At 39.8% G+C, this 12290-nt stretch overlaps 2 protein-coding genes across 3 annotated transcripts; both read right to left on the bottom strand.

Moving 5' to 3' along the window:
• Positions 1 to 1393: 1393 nt before the first annotated feature.
• Positions 1394 to 5273, bottom strand: HOXB7 (homeobox B7). Its single transcript, XM_073325965.1, has 2 exons — positions 4789 to 5273; positions 1394 to 1761 (listed from the first exon to the last, which is right to left on the bottom strand). The coding sequence occupies exons 1-2, from the start codon at positions 5186 to 5188 to the stop codon at positions 1508 to 1510; spliced, it is 654 nt and encodes a 217-aa protein (XP_073182066.1). The 5' UTR covers positions 5189 to 5273; the 3' UTR covers positions 1394 to 1507.
• A 17-nt stretch (positions 5274 to 5290) lies between these two features.
• On the bottom strand, positions 5291 to 9152 carry HOXB8 (homeobox B8). Of its 2 annotated transcripts, none has more exons than XM_073325963.1 (3): positions 8456 to 9152; positions 6364 to 7837; positions 5291 to 5372 (listed from the first exon to the last, which is right to left on the bottom strand). In XM_073325963.1, exons 1-2 carry the CDS (start codon positions 8874 to 8876, stop codon positions 7530 to 7532), a joined length of 729 nt encoding a protein of 242 aa, XP_073182064.1. In that variant the 5' UTR covers positions 8877 to 9152; the 3' UTR covers positions 5291 to 5372; positions 6364 to 7529. The 2 variants fall into 2 exon arrangements, with proteins under 2 accessions (XP_073182064.1, XP_073182065.1); XM_073325964.1 differs by having other exon boundaries at positions 6364 to 7834.
• Positions 9153 to 12290: the final 3138 nt, after the last annotated feature.

Below are 12290 nucleotides of genomic sequence, written 5' to 3'. Positions count from 1 at the left end.
TGTTTTCAGCTTCCGTGAGAAAGAAAGAAAGAAAGAAGCCATTTAACAGCTACACCTAATTCCACGCGGTCTGCTATATTCGTATTCCTATTACACACACATTTCTAGAACTGCGTACATCTCCTACTTGAAGAATACGTTCCTTTATTGCGTACACTGGAAATGTTAAAAAGAGGGAGAGAGAGAGAGAGAGAGAGAGAGATGCTCGCAAGTGCTTAAAATTAGTTACCGTTGTTTTGCATTGTTGATTTTCCTGAGTTTAATTGGTTTCATTTATTTTATGTGTGTTTTGATGTTAAACATTATGCCGTGCTAATGAAATACTTACAATCCACGATAAAGCAATCGAAAGGGGGGAACAACAAACCCCAAACCATAGCAAAATATCTTGTGTCCTAGGGAAAGGGTCAGATTAGTCACAAGAATCAATATATAATATAGAAATAGGGTTTTTTTTTTATTGTTTCTTGCTTCTCTGCTTTTACCTTTCCCGTCTTTTTTCCCAGTAGAATAATCTCTGAAGATATTTGGAGGAAGGGAAAAGAGTGAAATCTGCAAATCCATATTCTTGGCAATTGTTTTTTTATACCCGACTATGAGTTTTATTTCGCTAAATGTTTTAAAGTCTTAACATTTGTAGAAATGTCATTAAAATGTTAAATACGACTGTTATGCTGAAAATTATCTGGTCCGAATAAGATGACGTATCAGGGGAAATTAAAGGGGATATTTTCTTTATATCCAGAAATAAACAACTGAATTCTAATAATGCAAACACATAAGAAAAGTGCAATGAACTGAACACAGTTTTAGACTATTGGTGGGTGTTTTTATTATTATTATTTTGAAGAATAATAATCACAAACCAGGAAAAAGAAACTCGCTGCTATTAAATAATCGTCTACCTTGATATACACCGCTTTACTCAGCACAATATTAATTCATTTTTTCTAATGACTTGAACAAGGAAGTGGTCCAGGTAAAAATATACACAGACAAAAACAACATCGCAACCAGAAAAGAACCACAGAGGTTACAACAGAACAAGCGATCATCATAATTCATATTATGTACAGAGTACTATATACGCTATGTATAATTTCCCTTCATACTTTCAGATCACATTTTCTAATTAAAGGTGCTAACACGGCCACATTACTTCATACCAAAAAAGTACACAAGGAAATACAAACAGGGAGATTTACAAATACTTGTACTGTATGAAGACTCACATAGAAAAATGTGTCTATCTGACTCTAAAGCCACATTTAATAGGTAGATATTATTATCCATTCTATTGTACAAAAAAAAAAAAGAGACTAACATAGGTAGTATTTTTTTTTTCAGTATCAGGAAACAGAATGCACCATTCTTAGGCTTGTTTTTATTTTGATTTCATTTATTTTATATATATATATATATATATATATAGTCCTTTATGTTTAGGTTTCACGTTTCCTGGATTAGCTTTCTGGACTAAAGTCCCCTTCACCCAAACCCATCCCTTTCATTCTTCTTCATCATCTTCAGCGTCTGGTTTTTCCTGGCTATTTGAACTGGTGCATGCGGTTTTATTTTCTTTTTTCCACTTCATGCGTCTGTTCTGGAACCAGATTTTGATCTGCCTCTCTGTCAGGCACAAAGCATGAGCGATTTCGATGCGTCTTCTTCTGGTCAAATAGCGGTTATAGTGGAATTCTTTCTCCAGCTCCAGGGTTTGGTACCTGGTGTAGGTCTGACGTCCTCTTTTCCTGTCAGTCCCTGTGAAACAATAAATTAGAATCAAATGAACTCTGGGTAGCTGTTGGGTTGCCTTTTTGTTTGTTTGGTTGTTTGGTTGTTTTTTTCTTTAAACATATTCCAGATATTGTCCATAATAGCCTAGCTATGTAATACACCAACGGCAGATCCCCAGTTGTTTCCTCAAAAGAGCGCTGACAACTTAGAATCCGATCCTTGTATTTTTGGAAGAATATAACATTCTAATAGAACACACACACACACCCATCGCATATTTAATTATTTTTCTTATCTGGGGAGCGGGGGGAAGTGTTACCTATTTTCAGATTGTGTTTGTGTGGGAGAGAACTTCAACAAGTTTGCTACCACTTTCATATTAAAGCATTTGTTTTTATTTTTTAACCTAAGAAATTTCCCATTAACCAGGGAATAAATACATTAATAAATACTTTCCATAGCTAGATAGAAGCCTCTGCTAAATATACCATTTCAATTATTTGTCCTCTGTTAAAGCTGTCATCATTTAGCCCTGTTTGTAAGCTGCGCAATGGTCTTAATTATTTAACGGAATATTTTCTATATTACATTGCTCTGGTCTACTGGCAAGGGGCAGGCAGTGGTTGACATGGATAATGTTACTTCCCCAGATGAAAGTGGGGTATTTTTTTAAAAATCTGTCAGAAAGATGGGGCTGCATAACCAGAGGTTTTTGAAGAGGATATTTTTATCTACATGGGAACAGGCTGAAACAAAGACTCGGCAGTCATCCGGCATTACCCGCAACTATTTAGTTGTCTGTGAAAGGGGACTGGAATGAAACCAGAGCACATTTTCGTGCCATTTGCTGGAATTCAATTGGAAATAATTATGCAGCATCATGATGTTTGTGGTTTCTATTCAGTTGATACCCAGGATGGCCAATACAAGCCCTCGACATCCATCCAAAACATTCCAGTGGACTTTTTTTTTGGGGGGGGGGGGAGGTAAGGAAGAAAAGACTTATTAAAGAAAGGAAAAGGAAAACGGCCAGGCGAGCTGTAAAAGGGGCAAGGAAGTAAAATGTGCAATTCTGTGGAATGTGGGTTGTAAAATCTGTTGAGGAAAGAGCCATAAACTGTTGCTGAATGGGGAATTGCTATACTATCTTCCCATCGCAGATGAAATTCCACAAACGCAATTACACGGTGGGCAAAAGTGGTGGTGGTGGGGGATCTCTAGGAGCAGGTAGTGTTTTAGTTTTAGGCACTGCAAACCACAAAATATGCCTCTTGGAGGGCTTGTCTTCGCAGGAATCCAGCATATTCGCACGACTTCAAAATCCTCCCTAGCCTTGTTGTTATCCTGTGGCACATTTTAGAAAGAAGGAGTGGGGAATCCTTAAATCGAAAGGCAGAGATGAAGTGTTCACAACCAGAAATATTTGGTCTTTGATACATCAGCTGTAAAAGTGAATGAATTATGGAGCAGGTAATGGAAAATACTGACCACAAATAAGTATAGGGTAAACTCTTGCTTGCTCAATCGCCTGCATTGGGTTTCCTTCAACTGGCACATACATTGGGCAGGAGTTTGTTCTCCCCTGAAGTTTCCTACCAAGACACGTTCAAACTATCTGGCTTAAAGTTAACTCATCACTCAGGAGGCTATCAAGTTGCAATCTGGCAAATCATAGGAAAGTCAGAGCTTTTAGTAGCATCGAAATGAGCTCACATGTTCCACACTGCTTTCAATGCGGCAGCAATCCTTCTTTAAAAACCTGCCTTTAGAGTGAAAACGAGATATTAATATTTCAGTTTGCTAGGTAGTGGTCTCAGAAAGACCAGATAAGAATTAGAAATGATTTCGTCCAACAAAAAGAGAGAGAGAGAGAGAGAGAGACAGGCCAGCGTTTTCACGCCTTATAACCAGTGCATTTCTTAATTATTGAAATGAATTCAGTTTATTGGGAAACCAAGGGTATGGCAGAACACTATCTCTTGCAATGAATAAGGATATTTATTAAATGTTAATTGACACTAATATGCTGAGAGGACGCGTGTTTGTGAATGAAATATACGTATGCCAGCCGGGATGGGTGCATTAGACAGATTTGTATTTTAAATACATATGCTAAGTAGGCAGCTTCACTTCATGAGATCATGTCCCTCTCCCCTTATCTTGTGGCGAGGAAACAGAACCCACAGTTCCACGGCCAGCGTTTGTTCATCACTCTGACAGCATCATGTGGGTCTAACAACTTTTGGAACCTGGTGTAGGCACTTTGTCTAATAAGTCCAATGCAGGGTCCATTACCGCTGATCAGCACCTTATCCAGAGCTTCTCCAATAGGCCATGAAAAAGCATAAACACGCCGACCCTGATTAATCAGTGATTCTAGCCGCTGCGTTATTTACACGAGACCCGCATCTCTTTATTTATTTATTTGTTCCCCTTCCGCAATTTCACAATTTTGAAAGCAGGGATTGAATTGCAAACTGGAATTATGTGTTGCCGTTTCTATTAGACGAATGGTCACATTCAGGGCTTAATTGCGCTGTCTGGGACGTTATGCTAAGGGTCTGGTAATTAGCGCTCTAGCAATCTTAAACAAGCCAGCAAAATTAATTAATTAATTTTATTTAAAAAAAAAAAAAAAACCCTGCGAGCCGCCTGTACGGAGTTTCTTTAGGAACAAGCAAACAAAAACATTTTAAAAAAATAGAGTTAAGTATGGGGACAATTAGCTAATGGTTATGATTTTGCAGCCCTGCCTTTCCTCGCTAAGACAAACTGCCTTTTGCATCGCATACACGCAGCACCAGCCGCTCTAATAAATATTTAAAGCTAAAAGGATGGGTTTATGGGGGTGGGGTGGGGGGTGTCTCTCTCTCCCTCTCGAAGGCAGAGAGAGAGCGAAAGAGCGTTTCCTTTTCGGCGAAACGTCATAAAAGGAGTTGGGGACAATTCCCCCCTCCCCTCCCCTCATTTCCCCCCCCCACCCCTCCCGCACGCCATAAAATAATTTACATCCCCCCCCGGCGACTTTCTTTAAGGAGGCTTTTGACTTACCTGTACTCCTCATCCAGGGATAGATCCGGAAGTTGCTCTCGCTTTGCAAGTCTGAGTCCCTCTGATCCGTTTTGCTGCAAGTCTGCTTGGAGGCGTCTCCCGGGCACATCATCGAGAGGTTTTGCTCAAACGGAGAACAGTGCATGTTGAAAGAACTGGTTTCCAGGCCGTAGCTGGTGGAATACATGCTGGAGGTTTGGGGGTGCATGCTACTCCCATTGGCGTAGAGCCCAGGCATGCTGGTAGCAAACGAGGCGCTGGAACCGGATCCATACCCCGTTCGCTGGGTATTGGAGGCAAAAGCGCACGAAGTTTGCTCAGGAAAGACGCCGGATGGGAAAACTGAACTTGCGGCTTGATATTTAGAAAATAAAGCATTCGCATAATACAATGAACTCATAATTTGGCCGGGTGATTTGTAGGCCGGGACGTTTTAGTGTCGGTTTTACGAGGTACCGTGATATATTACGGAATTAGAGTCCAGATTTACACCAAAAAGGACCCCCTTTTTCCTCCCTGACCATGTGACTCCGGGGCACGTGATTTTGCCCGCTCCAATCAGCAGCCAGCTTCCCCACTGGCTCCTGGTAATGTGGAAAAAAAAAAAAAGAACTAGAGTATGGCTGGATTTATAAAATATGATAAATAATGGATGTGATATAAACCCTCCAAGATCTATGCGAGAATGGGGCGGAATTGTGCTGGAGTCGATAAGCAACCTGTAATCAGTTTTCAACTGAGACGAAGGGGGGGGGGAGGGAGGCTAGAAACACTTTGGTTATAAAACAGCATCTTTCTCTCTCTCTCTTTGCTGGGAGAAATAAATGAACGGGGCTCTCTTTATTCCTTTATTGATTCTGTCTAAAATTCCTTCCTTCGCCCCATAAGATTTCCACTGTCTTTGTCGTAGTTTTTCAGGAGCCTGTACACCCTTCCCCCCACCCCCTTATCTGTAGCCCCGAAAAGACAAATGCCTCATTGATACCTAATACTTTAGGGTTTTTGTAAAAAAAAAATAAAAAGAGCTATTCGGCCGTATATTTAATTCATTCTCGTGCCACGGGCGTTGAGCTGCGCATTGAGCTGGCATTTGCTTTCCTTGTTGCGAAAAATAAAGACTATACAGATCCCTTGTTTAGCTTGTCAGCGGTTCTAGGGCAGCCAATTACAACTATAAGTAAAGCGTTACCAGCTGGCTGCTTAGCTTTCTGCTGGGGAAGCAGGGAGATCTTCCAAAAAGTAACCTGTCTCTCTCTCTCTCTCTCCCCTTCTCGTTTTTAAATCAAAGCCTTACTGAGAAATGAGAGGATAATGATTGATCTGCATCTCAGATTTTCGCTGTTCCGCCTTTCCAAGGTTCTGTTGAAAGGGAAAATAAACCTCAAGCACACACACTTCAGTAGTTACATGGTGGAAGATATCAGGCAAAGCAGGAAGGGTTAGCATGTCAGCCACTCAATTGCATAACTGACAATTCTGCAAACAGATTAGGGGATGGGGGGGGAGTGATTCATTTCTGAGTGATTGGGATTCATCTTGGGGAAACTGGGAGTAAGCAATGAAAGAAATATTTACCTTGAGGAAGGATTTCCACACAGCCACCTAATCTGTCAACATATATGAACTGTTAAAAAACAACAGCAAAACAATCCATCCCCCCGCCCCACACACTTCCAAAGAAGAAAAACCCTGCGAGCCAATTCAGCCTCTGCCTCCTCCAGCCTTAATAGCAACCTAAACTCTTCAGTCTCGCTACAGGGTAAGCACTCCTTTGACTGCAAGGTCTGCAATTCTGACACAATTGACTTTTATTTCCTTTCTATCAAAGTAGTCCTGGAGGAAATGAAGCAGAGTAAAAGAATGATGTCACGGGATTCTCGCTTGTAAACTTTATTGTAACTTTCTTCCGCCGCTTCCAGGTTTAGACAATAGAACAAAGTGATGAAAGAACAACAAAATATATCATTAGTTCCCCCATAAAGTAATTCACGTATACAGTATACATTCTTTTTCACAGTAAACCTAAGGATCACTTTACAACTTGCTCCACTGTGCGCATGCTAACTAAAGGAGAGAGGAGGAGAAGAAGAAGAAGAAGAAGAAAAGCCTTTTGGAAGAGACACAAAATTGTAAAAAAACAAAACAAAACAAACAAACAAAAAAAAAACAAACAAACCCCCAAACCAAACCCCAAGAACAGAAGCAAGGAAAGTGACGAAATAATAATCATAAAAGAGAGGGAGAGACAGAGTAGGAGAGATAACTACAGCATAAATAGGCAGTTTCATGTTGTCGGGATGTCCGTTTCAATAGCTACCTCCAGTACATACAGTTAACCACAACAAAAAGGAGGAGGGTTCAAAAGTGCACAATATAATTTCACATAAACTCCTATAGCATTGAAAGCAGAGTTAACCAACCCCCCAGCAAAGAAGAGAGCGAGAGAGAGAGAGAAAATTCACAGTCATGTTTTACATAAGCTATTGCGATACACTACCACTAGTTAATAACTGGCGAAAGGCTAGAAAGACCTCCGGATCTCTTTTGCATACTGTTCATTGTACCAAAGGACAATCAGGGAAAGTGGGTGCTTACAGCTATATTGTTTTACAGCAATAAAAGGGTTTCCCCCCTCTTTTCTATGCATTGTTTCCCCTCCCCCCCCTTACATTAACTGCCATTAATGTAAGAGTCAGGATCCCATCAGACCCTTAGTGCTTGCCTCTCAGTTCTTAAAAATCTTATTTCTTGTCCCCCTTCTGTCCGTCCCCTTCCTCATCCACCTCCTGGGCTCTTTCCATTTTCTGTTTTTCCAGTTCTTCCTGCTCGCATTTGCTGCTGGGAAACTTGTCTTTGTTGTTTTCCTTTTTCCATTTCATCCTTCTGTTCTGGAACCAGATTTTGACCTGCCTTTCTGTCAGTCCCAGGGCGTGCGACACCTCGATCCTCCGTTTGCGGGTCAGGTAGGGATTAAAGAGAAATTCCTTCTCCAGCTCCAGGGTTTGGTAGCGGCTGTAGGTCTGCCTCCCCCGTCTGCGTCCAGCGGCTGCTGGGGGGTGGCAAAGGTTGGGGGAGAAGAGAAGGAGGTTGAAAGATACATAAACCAGGCTCCGGAATAGAAAGCGAAGGGGGGGGGGGGAGGAAAGGAGAGAGGAGACACAGAAGCAAAGGCAGGAAACAAACACAGAGACAGACCCTACTCTTCTATAACATTACAAAGGTGTGTGGGGGGGGGGATAACTCTCAAGGAAAGCGTGTGGGGGTGGAAAAATCACACAACCCACTCTCCCAGAGCGGGGCTAGCAAAAATGGGTTCACTTGCAAAAAAAAAAAAAAATCTCTCCCCACTCCTTTGTAGTCAAAGCACAGTGTATAGCTAGACCCCGGGCGAAAACCAAAACCAGAACAAAACAAAACACAAAAACACCCTCAAATGAAGGCGCTTTCAGGCTATAAAAGTGCAATAAACTTTAGGGGAAGCGCCCCACATTGAAAGCCCAGCTCTCCACAAGGAGAAGAAAAAGGTCTCCTTCAGGGTAATTAAACTATAAAGCAATTTACAAGTGCAAAAGTTTACCCCCATAAAGCAGTAAAAAGTCACTGTGGAAAGGGGATACTTTATGGGCTCAGGAAATGCCTCCTCTCTGCCCTTTCTATTTCGCCTCACCTTGCGGTCGCATCCAAGGGAAAAGCTGTGTCGGAGAAGGACTCTGCTCTGAATTCTCCGCCTCTTCCCCCAGGCCGCTGGAAGCTAGCTTGCAATCCGTGTACTGCACCAAGTCCGATTCCTGGGCACTGAACAGGCTCTGTCTTTGCAATGGGTCGTATCCATAGAAGTTGCTTGGGTCCCCATGGCACGCTACAGCGCAGGGATTCTGTTGGTAAGGGGAGCTGGAGAGAGAGGATGCTCCGTGGTAGAACTCCTGAATTTGGGTCGGATGCTGGAAGGTACCACCCGTGCTGGGTCCATACACAACTGTGGGTCTACCTCCAAGATCCTGAGCAAAGCCACAGTCATAGTAGTTGGGGCGCAGAGAGTCCCCGGTTTTGTATTTGGAGAACAGTGAATTGACAAAATAAGAGCTCATTTTAATTTTTTTAAAAAAAAAAAAACCACGGGAATCTATTAGCGCAGAAAGAGCTAAGATGCTAAGCAACAACAGTTTGTGATTTCCAGGAATATAAAAGGAGGATATAATCAAAACTCTAAGCCTGCATGATATTGAATTCCTGCTCCCCCCCCCCTAAAAAAATCGCCACTTATAGAGTTCTCGCTTTACATTTCCAAGAAGAGATGCCAGTTCATAAACAGTTTTCAGTGATTTACTTCGGCGCAAATGAGTTGTTTCATATTTTGCAGTGTCTTTTCATGATCATTTGCATCTATTACCAAAACCTCATCCTATTGGCTTCTCCTTACTCCACACGGACTCTGCACTGCATGATTGTGAAAAGAAGAGTGTGAGGGAATAAAGAAGGAAAAGCCAGAGAGGGAGGGAGAGAGAGAGAGCGAGAGAGAGAGAGGGAGAGAGGTGGGGTGAATATACGGATTAAATATGTTTAACTACCTACATTAATGAGATATCTCTCGCCTCACAACAAATCAAATACCTAGACCACCCAAAAGATTGATTTTTGGGGAGTGCTGGAAAATCAAAGAGAGGCGCGCTCAGTCGTTAATTTCAAAATTTTAACGAGGCAGTTTTAGCCTTTTTAAATGTCAGGGTCGCTTTGGAAAACTGTAAAAGAACAGGATTTAATTGCTACCAGTTTTAAAAGGTCCTATAAATGTAATTGGTATTTTAATACAAGTTATCAAATCATACAGCTTCTTATCCTAAACATATTTTAAAACAAACGAGGTAGTCATATTTAACATTTTAATGATCAATTTCCTTATTATTGATAAAGGTTTAACTATCCCATGAAGGGAATTGCGTTTGTAATAGCCCCCCCAAAAGGCTGTAAACTGTTTAACCAACTATAAAACGCCATAAAGCCAGGGATGTTGTTGTTGTTTATACCGCACTACATAAAAGCTGGTAGGGTTTTATGAGTTCCTTCCTCTACTGCTATAAAACAGAGGTTTCGATTGGAACCTTTCTCATTATTGCAAGATGTTGGGGTGTCAATATTGAATTAAAATGATGACAGTTTTTTCATATACAACATTGACTTTTTGTGGCTCCCCGCTACCCCCCCCCCCATCCCATCTCCCCCTCCCTCCCACCGGAGAGGATTTGTTAAAGATGTCGCTGGGCATGATGGCAACCTAAAGAATTGTTTCGCTTATCACATCCAAACCAGAACCTTTATGGACATTAACTGATGCTGGTTCCCCCATCTCCACTCCCCTCCAACTTCAACTTTTAATTTTTTTTTAACATGGTGCTTACGGAAGCTGGGAAGAAGAGGGGGTGGGATGGGGGGGAATGAGGTAGCAAGACTTTGTATTTTATTGACATTTGGTAACAGCCGAGCAAAGTTACCCCTAACATGCCAACACTGCAGTTTTCCACAATATAAACACACAGGGGGTAGATTTTGAAATTCATTTATGGCAGTCAGCAAATATTTCTGTAACATATTTCAGATAATAACTACACAAAACCCTCCCAACTTAAACGCTTCTCAGTGTCCCTAACACCCTCTCTCCTTACACCCCCTATATACTTCCAGCTATATTTTTCAATCTTTCAACCTTCAATGGGACGTAAAGAGACACTTCTGTATCTTTCTTTCCTCCCTGCCTACACATAAATTGCTTTCCGTTCCATCCAACTACCTTATACTTACACACAAAAGGTGAATAAAACATTATTTCGTGCCCAACCTCAAACTGGGGGACAATTTTCAATCATCTGCTTCCAAAACGCTAATAAGAAAAAGTTAAAAATGTTCCTGCTAGAGAGTCACTCTTTCTATTGTTTTGCTTAAAAACCTACATTAAAGACGGACAGCAGAAACATTTTACGAAAGAAAGAAAGAAAGAAAGAAAGAAAGAAAGAAAGAAAGAAAGAAAGAAAGAAAGAAAGAAAGAAAGAAAGAAAGAAAGAAAGAAAGAAAGAAAGAAAGAAAGAAAGAAAGTTAGGATCAGAGAATAAAAGTTTTAAACCATCCTTAGTATTTCTTTTCCTCTATTTTTCATAGGGATCATTTCATCCTATTCCAAAATCCTTTTGAAGTAATTATTGATGTTGGAGTGTTTGCAGAAGCAAAATTAAGATTTTCTTCTCCCCTAAAAGATAAGTTAAGATTTTATTTTTCTAGACAATTTTACTATAGATTGAGTACAGATTGTTTTTATCATAGATAGATAGATAGATAGATAGATAGATAGATAGATAGATAGATAGATAGATAGATAGATAGATAGATAGATAGATAGATACAGAAATGGTTCACCTGAGTAAACAGCAAAACATCTCAGGGTTTTGTGTGTGTGTGTGTTTTTAGAAAAATTAGGATGATTACTTTCAGTAACAAACAAACAAATAAAAACCAAATAAAAAGACAAAAGTATTTTCAGAAAGGAACTTACGTTCTTGTGTGTCTGTATAGATTTATATAAAATAAAACATATTATAAACTCAGATGTTGGTATAGAGAGAGACAGAGAAGGAGACAATTCAGTTGTTCTTGGAAGTTAGCATTTCTATCAAGTGCAGTAGAATTTTATGGTCATCATGTGGTACTAACTCATCAATGCATCAGAAATCAATGGCTGACCTTAAATCATTCATATACTGTACTAGTGATTCCTGATGAAAGGAAAATGTTTCTATTATAAGAAAAAGAAAAAGAGAGAGAGAGAGAGAGGATAATTTATAAATACCCAGTAGAGGAAAGATTTATTAAGAAATAACATAGAAAAAAAGCATACTACGGAAACCATAACTTTTCATTATTTTGCATTTTATTGAGTGTATAAAATGGACTTCTATTAATTTTACAGGTATTTCTGTTTAAATATGTATTTGGGTTTTTAGCATATTTAAATACAATTTAGAGCTATTTAAATTTTAGATTTGTAAACAACATATTAAATTCTGCATGGGAAACTATTGCTTTCAGTGGTGTATCCTTTTAATTTTGTTATATTCCGTTCCAGAAAATTATATACTGAAAAGTCATACATTTGTTGTATCTGTGAAGAGAAGCATTTATCCAGAGAATGTTTTGATACAAAAGTTTAAAAGAAATCTTATGTTAAAATTGTATTATTGTATTGCCTTGTTTTGCTTCTTCCTTACCTATATGTGTGTGACTATATTTTAACAATTATTGATTCATAATTTGGAGGGGGGAAAGATCAGAATGAAAATGAATTTCCAGATACAAAACTTTATATCGTTGTTGTTGCTAGACCAGTGGAATCTTTCTAAGTATTTCAGCACGGTAAATTTACTATTTTTGATTAACTTTATACTGTGGTTAGGCTCCTTTCTTATATTTTCTTAAATACCTATGGACGCCAGTTGAGCAAGCAATCAGCAATGTAA

Source organism: Lepidochelys kempii, chromosome 27 (genome assembly GCF_965140265.1).
Source record: "Lepidochelys kempii isolate rLepKem1 chromosome 27, rLepKem1.hap2, whole genome shotgun sequence".
In the NCBI taxonomy this organism is placed as follows: domain Eukaryota; kingdom Metazoa; phylum Chordata; order Testudines; family Cheloniidae; genus Lepidochelys; species Lepidochelys kempii.
The sequence above is the reverse complement of the archived record's forward strand: the minus strand, read 5'-3'. Positions and strand labels throughout refer to the sequence as shown.